Here is a 10,479-nt window from a genome sequence, read left to right on the forward strand (position 1 = left end):
CTAATGCTAAGGAAGTATTTCGATTATTCCAGTAAAAGTATTTAAAAAAAAAGTTGGATTGCTGAATGTAGGTGTCAGCGAAAAATGTAAAAAGGCTGCCGCTACGTTTAGCAAAAAAAAAATCGAAAGTGCCTTGCAAAAATACTTTACTTCTCAGGGGTGTACGGCGAACTTTTTTTGTTTGCTTGTAAGGTGGTACGGTCTAATGTACATACATGCGTATGAGACAACTGCCTGGTAAACTTAATCAGGCAAGTGGGTGGTTAGTGACCACTTGACCATCTCTGTTCTTTCCAACTGAATATGTATGTATGTATGTATGTACATACATATCTGTAGTGAATGCAATGCCTAAGCGACCACTTCACCACACTTCAGCACAGTTAATGTCATACGTTCCATTTGTCGTGTACGTATGATGGTCGCCAGTCAGTGGCTGCCACAGAGCAAATACAACACACAAGTAGCGTCAAGTGTCATCAGCAGCTCATCACAAACATTTGAAGCTTTACCAGCGACGTGCTCAGACATTTCCGTCATTCAGGCGGATACAGTGCGGACTATAGATGGTTGGTTAACCGGGCAGTGCCGCTTGGAAGTCACTAATCGCCTGTCTCTTATGCGGGTTGTGCAGTGAACTGTTAAATTACAAAAACCCGTAGTGTTGACAAATTGTGTGCTGTATCTGATATTTTTTTTCTTAATTTTTTTAATGAATTTTGACAAATTTTGTGTGACTAAAAACGCATTTGAGGCGCGCCCGTATGACATGATGCCTTCAAGCGGCAACGCCACTGCGGCATGAGATCACTCGCCAGTAGCGTGTCACCCTGGGCGTTAGATGCGGTTAAAAAATTTAACAAATTATTTAGAAAACAAAATTAGACATGAAAATAATTCAAAAAATAGTCGTAANTTTTTTTTCTTAATTTTTTTAATGAATTTTGACAAATTTTGTGTGACTAAAAACGCATTTGAGGCGCGCCCGTATGACATGATGCCTTCAAGCGGCAACGACACTGCGGCATGAGATCACTCGCCAGTAGCGTGTCACCCTGGGCGTTAGATGCGGTTAAAAAATTTAGGAAATTTTTTAGAAAACAAAATTAGACATGAAAATAATTAAAAAAAATAGTCGTAACTAGTTAATTTGTGCAGAAATTTTAAAATTAATTTCTGCATATTACTTTTTTAAAAGTGACTTAAAAACTAATTTTTATATCTAACTTCAGTTGTGCCTCATTATTGAAGTCATCGACTTGCCCTGAAAATGGTGAAAATTCTGCAAGCCTATAACTTTGCCAAGCAGCACACTTACTCTCTAAATGGTGACATACTCTCCGCCTCGCTGATCGACTCCAGTCGCATTGCTGTGAGCAGCGCTGAGCAATTTATTGAGATCTATGATATCGGCGGCAAGCAGCGACGCAACGAATTGAATGGCATCGATTTGAATGCCATTACCACGGCAAGTGAGTATGCCGCAGCTGAGGCAGCAGCAGCCGCGGCCGCAGCACAAGCTGCCGCAGATGAGCGACTGCCCACGAAATATACGCTCGCAACGGTGGGTGAAGTGGTGCACTTGATTTACTGTGAAGCAGGTGAGAATTATGGGTACTGAATTTTAAATTTTCAGAATTTGTTTTTTTAGTATACGGTCAAGAACAGATTGGGTATGGAGAAATTTATGTGAATAGCCTCTCAACATTGATTAGTGTCCTCAAAATTTTATTTCGTATGCCCTGTTCTCTCTCTCTCCTCTGCAGGCAAATATCTACTCACATTGGAGAAGGAAACGCTCAGCAGTCCAGTACAAACTGGCACCACGGGCATGAGCTGTACGAGCAGCAGCAGTACTACCACCATCTGTCCGGAAGAAGACACTAAAATGTTTNGAATTATGGGTACTGAATTTTAAATTTTCAGAATTTGTTTTTTTAGTATAGAACGATCAAGAACAGATTGGGTATGGAGAACTTTATGTGAATAAATAAGGTTTTGGTTTTAAGCTTCGCTCTCTTTTATTAGAAACAACCCTCGTTAGCCTCGCAACATAGATTAGTGACGTCAAAATTTGATTTCGTATGCCCCGTTCTCTCTCTCTCTCTCCTCTGCAGGCAAATATCTACTCACATTGGAGAAGGAAACGCTCAGCAGTCCAGTACAAACTGGTACCACAGGCATGAGCTGTACGAGCAGCAGCAGTACTACCACCATCTGTCCGGAAGAAGACACTAAAATGTTCGTGCGTATCTATGCAAACTTTTGGAAATTCCCCGATGCAAAACTTATCGACCTCCCTATAACTATACGCATCGCGTCCATGACCACACCCAAGGCTCCACTAGTCGAGAGCATCGATGTCATTGAGCTGCCTTTGCGTAGCCCACCCGATCTCATACAATGCTGCCAGACGTCGGGCAACATTATTGTGAGCAGCAAGGAGCGCATCTATCTATACGAGTATACCCAGTGCATACACGAAACTACACAGCCACGTTTCTCCTACATCGACTTTCTACCTTTTAAATTTTTTGTAAATCTAAATTTTCTACCGTTGCGCTTGTGCCTCGCCGAAAATGTTATCGCAGCAATGAATAATCGCTACTGTGTCGCTTTCAAGGTGGTCGACGTGGTTGGCAGCAGCGCAGCCGGTGGCGCACATTGTAGCCCCATGGATAATGATTACGGCGGCGGCAGTGGTGGCGGTCGTGGTGATGGTGGTGGATTAGACGATGTGGCCGATGTGGATTTGGATGAGGCCATCTCGAGTACGGAATCGAGTCTAATGAGTAAAGTGAGCGGCGGGCCCTCGAGTCATAACAGCTTTGAAACAGATTCGTTGGAGACGACCTCAAGTGGACGACCGTTGGGCGTGGCTGGTTTTCCTGGACGCACGCCAATCGATTTCAATGTGGCGCGCATTGTGAACTCCGCCTGTGGACGCGAATTCGAAGTGGATTTGAAATCGCAATGGGAGTTGGGCGATGCCATTAGTGTCGGTGGTGGCCTGGCGCCGACATTGATTGGTAGTAGCGGCGTTGGTGGCGGTTGTGGGGGAGATACACAGGAGATTATAATTATGCCAGCACGCGCGAATGACATCAAAATTAAGCTGGTCAATGAAGCGAAAGCTATGAATTTACAAGTGAGTGCATATATATGTATAATATATTTATATTTATATATATAATATATTTTTAATTATGAGTACTATTTTGTTTCCCTCAATCGCAGCGCGTCTCCAGTCATGGCAACATGGCGTACGTTTACAACGAGGACACTAGCGTACAATATGATGTACGCAAGCTGTTGCAGATTTGCATGAAATCTTCGGAGCCCAACGGGCGCATTGTAGATATTTTACGTTGCATGGATTTGAAAGCGATTTATCAGCGCAATCCAAATGAGGAGGGATTGGAGGACTCTGAATATGATATGGGCAATCAACAGGTGCCAGGTGCTGTAACCACGACCAAGCACGCCAATCGACGCACGCTCAAATCTGGACATCATCAAAGTTGCGTCGGTTATGCTTTATTGGTGGCAAGCAGCGTGGATGGCTATCTGTATCAGTTTTGTGCGCAAGGTGTGTGAAATGATCTAGTGAATCGCTATTTCTGGCTATGCAGTTTACAATTTCATTACTTTTTCCGCTCCTACAGGCAAATGGTACAGCGAGAACGAGAAGCCCATTGCCGTCTACTCGTTCACCGCTCCTGTGCTGAGGGTGCATATCAACGATTATGTCATTTACGCCATTACCACAGAGTCAGTGGAAACTCACACGTCACGCATTGGCCACAAACTCTACCACAACCGCTTTGAATATCCCACACTGGGCGGACTTTTCCCCGAGGAGTCGAGTCCGGATGTGAACTCGGCCATTGCGGTCATCGGCCTCTGCGCCTTCATGCACGTTCAATATGTGTGTGTGAATCACAATAATTTGGTTCTAATCACCAATAGCGCACTGGCCAACAACAACAACGAGGCGAGCAAAAGACGCAGTGGTGGCGCGCCCGCTGGCAGCGCTGGCGGACGCAATATAGCTGCGCGCATACTCGCCGAGGCTAAGGTAAAGAATTTGTTACGCAGCAGCAGCAACAATGCTGCACAACCACCGTTACTCAATGAATGGACGCTTTACAATTTGGATTTGCCGCCGGTGGAGCATGTCATTGAGGACTTGGAGGCCATTGCTGAGTCATATCGAGCGGCTAGCAGCTCAAATTTTTACGATTTGATGGAGGAGGCGCATGTCATGTTGCGGCTGAGTCTGTCGCTGCAGTGTGAGCAATTGACCGAGGAGCGTGAGCAACAGCTGCGCAGCAAATTCGTTGAGAATTGCCGAAAGTTGGCGGACTTTTCGATACGGTAAAGCGCCATGATTGAGAATGTACATTTTTAATTTTATTTTTGGTATGCAAATTTGCAGTTCACGCAAGAAGGAAGTTTACCTGCAGGCCACTGGCTTCTATAAAATGTGCAATCTACAATTGACGGACATCTACAGCAACTATATCAACTGCTATGTGCAACCCGCATGCGTCGAGCAGCAGCAGCTGCCGTTTGGGAATTGCAGCGATTCACCGTTGACTGATGAGACGCAGCTAGTTGGGCTAATTTACACCGTGAAAATGTTCCTGCTAGGTTTGGGCACCGATCGCCTGCTAGCCGCCTTTTTAAATCAACTGGTGAAGCCATTTTTCACACCTAATCGTGTCATCGAACAGGGCTACCCGCAAGTGCCTTTGTCGCTGGAGTTTCTAAATATGTTTATCAAATATTCGCCTAGCGATATACCACAAATAATGTTGAATTCGCCAGTGGTGGCAGATGCGATCAGCGGCGAGTTGGTCAACTACCTTAAATATTTGGATAAACTGTAAGTTGTCAAAAATCCCTGAGTCATAGCTAACTTTGAAACAATTTTTCTCGCACTCTCTCCCTCCCTCCTTCACCTTAAAAACAGCAATCCTGATGAGAATCTTTTACTCGCCGTAACAGCCTGTCGCATGTCCAACTATTTGCTCGCACAGGAAGTGGTAACTCGTCTGAGTCGCCGCGAATTGACGGTTGCTCTGATGAAACACAAGAACGTACTCTTCGACGATGGCACTGTACTATTCCAGCGACGCGGATCTCATCATCATGATACGCTTAAATTTCGCAACGGTTCCAGTGGGCCAGGCGCACAACTCCACAAATCGGCCGCTGCGCAAATAATGCGCCGTCAACAAAAACGTAAACCTTCATTTGGTCAAGCGCACAGTGCGAGCCCCTTGCTTGCGCCCACACACACTGGGCATGGCGTTATATCGTTTTCGGATTTTACTGAAACCATTTTGTTGGCCGCAGAGAATGCGGATCTGATTGAGGCCATCAGCGATGTTTTCATACATGCCTTATGCATAGAACATAGCATTACGTTGGAGACTATTTTACAGCTTTTTCTCAACTATATCGCCTCGCATATCGGTCATAAGGGGTACCAGACGTCGCAGAAGGTGTTTGTTAATATACTGCAAGTGAGTTAGATTCAAAGTAGTAGAAAAAATTTAAGACAAAAACTCTATGTGGTTGCTCTGCTATTCACTTTCACAGGTCTACTACTACGACTATTTCGATGTGAATCCAATGCGAAATCCGCACGATATACCTACGCATACGCCGCCTCACATGGAGGGCGTTGATGAATACGATGAAACCTCCTCAAAGGCGCCCTCTCTAAACAGTGAACGCGACAACGAATCAATTGCCAACTCACTACCCGAATCGAATTCCGGCGCAAGCTCGTCAATAGACGATCGCAGTTATTCGCATCCCATAAATCGTAATCGCATCGTCTACGATCAGCTGCATGATCCAAGCTCGCACTATAAGCGTAATATCACACACTCACCAATACAATTAGACACAAATGAACCACAGACGCCCACGCAAGGTAACAGCGATGCTGAAACGAATCTAAAAGGCCTGAAAATACTCTTTCGCATGTATATGGGTCGCCTAAAGGCGTTGAGTGATCTTATAACTGATCTGCAATCGGCCGATGTCGAACAACAGCCAGTGAATGAGGATTTCGTGAGCTGCAATCGGCCGATGTCGAACAACAGCCAGTGAATGAGGATTTCGTGAGCCTGCGCATGGAATGCATAAAATTTATGATACGCCATTTACAGGAATTGCGCGCACAACAACAGCAGCAACAGCAGCAGCAACAGAATACTTTGCTGCGCAACAGTGCATATACTCAGTATTATTATGCGAAATCGGCAAGTAGCAGCGTTGCGCAACCGCCGGTCGCAGCAGAAGAGCGTAAAATCATCTATGTGCCCTTTATACCGGATTATAAATTGAGTGGCGAGGAGTTTGAGCGGCACATGAAGTCATATTTGCGACCGATTCCATGTTTGCTAGATCGTCCGCAGTACCTTAATCGTTTGCCGCCATTTCGACGCGATGACTTCAGTTATCCCAATCGCGATGAGGGTGAGTGTGAGGTGCACTTCTTGGGCTGGCATAATGAGCTGCTAACGCTGACGTTGAAAATACAGGTGAGTGAAGGACAATTTTTATGAGATTACGATAAATTCGAACAATAATAAAAATATAATTTATTTTGCTATCAGTCGCTCCTGGCATCAACAAAAATCGATCGTGAAATCATTGAGGAGTTTATCGCATTCATACAGAAGACACCGGATTTGATTGGCATCGATAGCTTCCTGGTGATTGTTTTACCAAAACATTTAGCCATCAATTATATGCTAAATTTCTGTCCCGAATATATGTGGCAATATGGCAAGGTAAGAATTGAAGAGTTAGGAAGGCGATAAGGAAATGCCATTTGTCTAGAATAAACAGCTACCTATATGTTTAGCCGTATCGCTTATAATGGAAATACATATGTATGTACATATAATCGGCCTTATGCTTAATATCGGCATCGACATCATCGACGATCGTCAGCGCATCAGTAAATGGATATTCAGCATAGGGCCAATTGATAGCAAAATAGACACCTGTGTCGAAAGCAACATCGGTACATACATATGTATGTATGTATATAAATCGATAACAATATCGATATGTATGAATATTTCTACATATTTCGATAACAATATGAGGAAATATATATTTATCGATAACATCCTCGATAAATAAGAATTTTCCTACATATATCGATAATAATATAAGGAAATATGTATGTATCGATAACACTATCGATAAATATTTTAGCGATATTGATTTCGGCAAATATGTCGAAAGTAGCATCAGTAAAAATATCGGTATAACAAAAATATGCACTGATAATCAGCCTCATTGCGAATGTCGTGCGGAGTACAAGTCGTTTTTCGTGAGTCGAGTCGTATCGAAAACTGCATGGCATTGCCTGAAACTTCCACTCGGCTAGTGTATTGAAATGGAAACGATTTTCGTCGTTTACTTATTTCAGCATGACAGTAGGTAATGCCAATGTTGTCCAGTCTTACAATTAAGCCTAATTTACTACTTACGTAATGAGGCTTAATATCTAGCATCGATAAAAAAAATATTGATTAATACATATAGGTATAAAATGTGTAAAATGATCAATTCGGACAATTTTAACGAAAGTCACATCACTAAATATATCGGGAATGAAGTAGGGCATATAAAAATATGCACCGATAATATTTACTGTCGATAAACAAAAAATGTCGATCTTTACAAATTTATCTAAAATGTGTATTTATCGGTAAAATGATCTATGTTAAAAAATGAATGTTTCGAAGAATTTCACAGCTTTTTGGTTATTAGGTTAACAGGTAATTATTTTCCATTGTGGGTGTTCGAACCTGACAGGGTTTTGGGCTATTTGCTCATATATTTTATGTACAGTTTGCAACAAAGAAATTAACTGAAGGATACTAATCTTCAACCAAATAACCCAATATCCAGGAAGGCACGAAAAGCTCCACTGTATTTTATTTTAAACTGAATAAAAAGGATAACCGTGTAACTCCAAAACGTAAATTAATTTTTGTTCTTAGGAATTTCTTACAAAATATATTTTTTTTCTGACGCAGGTATGAAATTTATAAAAAAAAAAAAACTTTATATATTTAAGAATTTCCTAAAATTATTCATTTTGATTATAAAATATCGAAGTTGTGAGTAATCCATTAGCCCACTCTTTGCATTCAAAACAATTAATAAAAATTTTAAAATATAAAATGGCGAAGCTCCCTCTTTTTGGGATGGTGTAGAAGATTTCTCAGTCGGTCATCGCCTGAAAATTCCGCCAAAAAATTTATTATTTGCGAGAGCAATGCACTACGTTGGAAAAGAATTAATTTTTTTTTGCAAAAATGGCAGTAGTTTGAAGAAAACGACATGAATTTTCATCAAAATTTTAGCTTAAGTAAATTCATAACTTAAGAACGGCACATCGCCGGGACTTTGTGCTTTAAACAGTAATATAAAGAATTTGTGATAAAAATCTCAGCTAAATCGCTTTAGTTGCTCTTGACATAACGTGTACAACAGTGTGAAAAAATCGGTTCGATAAAAACGCGAAAGGAAAAATGCACCTCTTTTCGGTGCCTTTCTTCTACTCCCACTTCAACCTTCGTAATTTCCGAGACATTTGAATTTCGGAATGAGACAGCGCTTAAAATATTCTTGGAAGGATAACGCATAAAAAAAAATCTATTTTTATATGGAAGAAAATACGCAACGCCCTCGACAAAAAATAAATAAAAAACTCTCAAAAATTAACGGAATTTTTCAGAATTTTCAAACTTGCACATTATTATATATGAGCTACAAAAAATTCTGAAAAAAAAATGAAAATTTTTTGAAATTTGTTAAATTTTCCTTAATTGTTTTAAACTTTAACTTATATGGTTTATGTTATAGAATCTAATATATTTTTATAAAAAAATTACGAAAAAAATGTAACACGTAAAAAAGTTAAAATAAGTTAGTTATTTAGGTGAGCGCCACTATGTGGAATTTTTTAGGCGAATTTCGTTTTTTTTTTTATTTTTTTTCAGTGGTGTTATTTTTTAAAAAAAATCGGACAGATCCGGTCTGCATTCGAAAAGTTATTGCATAGATATGTAATTCGCTGTTGAAGAAAATCTTAAGCAAACAAAATTTGGTGCCCAATTGGAAGGCACATATCACCGGTATGTAAAAAGTCTATACCTACTCAAATACTATTTTGCCATTCAAAACTAAATACTTATAATTTACAGAAATACTCAACAATCTAGTGGCCGAGCTATCATTCGAAGAACTACTGCAATGCTTTCCCAGTGAAGCTATCAAACATCATAAAACCGAAGCATTTTTAAAAGAATTCAAAGATAATCGCATCAACTACGTCAACGACAAGCTGACGTTCGAAGACAAGGCACAACAAAATACGCTAGACAACGAAACAATGCTGGCACGCGATCATCTTCCAATGGACAACATTGATGAGAATAATGTTTTTGAACTGACATTGCGTAAAGCTGTTTCGAAACAGCGTAGTATTGCGTTGCGTTCAATGATCGAGTCGACGGGTACGCAACTATTCGATGCTACTAGTAATCCTATGTATAATCTATGAGATAACGGTTGCATACAGAATAGGAATATAAGAAAAATAAGCTACAAAGAGATACAAAATTTAAGTTAAAGCATTTTGCCAAGTTGAGTCGTTGAACGTGCGTGGATTATTAAAAACATGTGTAATTATTATTAAATAGCAGTAAATACTATGCGCATACCACATTTAGAACGAGTACTACTATAATTAAGAGCCATAGATCATTGAAATTTTTATTGATAAATTCTATGCTTAAAATGCAATTTATTTACATATTATAAAGGCATACATGCATACACATACATACAGGCAAGCCATGCACTCTACACATTATTTATTTAATTGTTAAGATTAGCAATTAGAGCGAGTTTTTGTTTCGTTTTTTAGATTAAGCAGCTTGTGAAGATGTAGAGCATTTCAGATTTGCATACATACACACATTTTTTTTTTATTAAAGTTGCATTTAAAGCTTTTAAGCTGTAGAAAAAAAACTAAAACTGAGCGATATGACTCGATTTTTACATCGTTTTTAGCCTTTTTTCTATTTATCTAACATTTTTGTTTTTTAACAGAATAGTTATAAAACTTTATACAAACTAAAGTTCTTTAGTTGCGATTTTCTTAATTACACTAGTTTTTAATAAACGTACATAGAATCCGGCTGCGTGATTTAAAATCCTTTTTGATTTTAAATACGCTAAATAAAAATAAAGTTTATTTGTGCTTTGATTCGTCGGACCAATAAAAAGTTGAATATATTTCTGATTTGATTTATCGACCAAATATAAAATAAAATGTATTTGTGATTCGATTCGTCGGACAAATAGAAAATTAAATTATAATTATTTGGGCCAAATTCTTATTTATTATGTTTGCTGGGTTGGAGCTGCTTT

At 39.9% G+C, this 10,479-nt stretch overlaps 1 protein-coding gene across 1 annotated transcript; it reads left to right on the top strand.

Moving 5' to 3' along the window:
• The first annotated feature begins 240 nt into the window (after positions 1 to 240).
• LOC108377935 (uncharacterized) lies at positions 241 to 10,264 on the top strand. The gene is given in 13 exon segments (XM_017634234.1): positions 241 to 569; positions 1,233 to 1,601; positions 2,118 to 3,148; positions 3,238 to 3,589; positions 3,666 to 4,377; positions 4,439 to 4,888; positions 4,976 to 5,531; positions 5,608 to 6,072; positions 6,120 to 6,560; positions 6,636 to 6,812; positions 7,996 to 8,017; positions 9,075 to 9,179; positions 9,249 to 10,264. Coding segments are annotated over 12 exon segments (5,001 nt in total). The 5' UTR covers positions 241 to 569; positions 1,233 to 1,270; the 3' UTR covers positions 9,608 to 10,264.
• The last annotated feature ends 215 nt before the right edge of the window (positions 10,265 to 10,479 follow it).

Source organism: Rhagoletis zephyria, unplaced genomic scaffold (assembly GCF_001687245.7).
Source record: "Rhagoletis zephyria isolate East Lansing unplaced genomic scaffold, Rhagoletis_zephyria_1.1 Rzeph_scaffold_13005, whole genome shotgun sequence".
NCBI lineage: Eukaryota > Metazoa > Arthropoda > Insecta > Diptera > Tephritidae > Rhagoletis > Rhagoletis zephyria.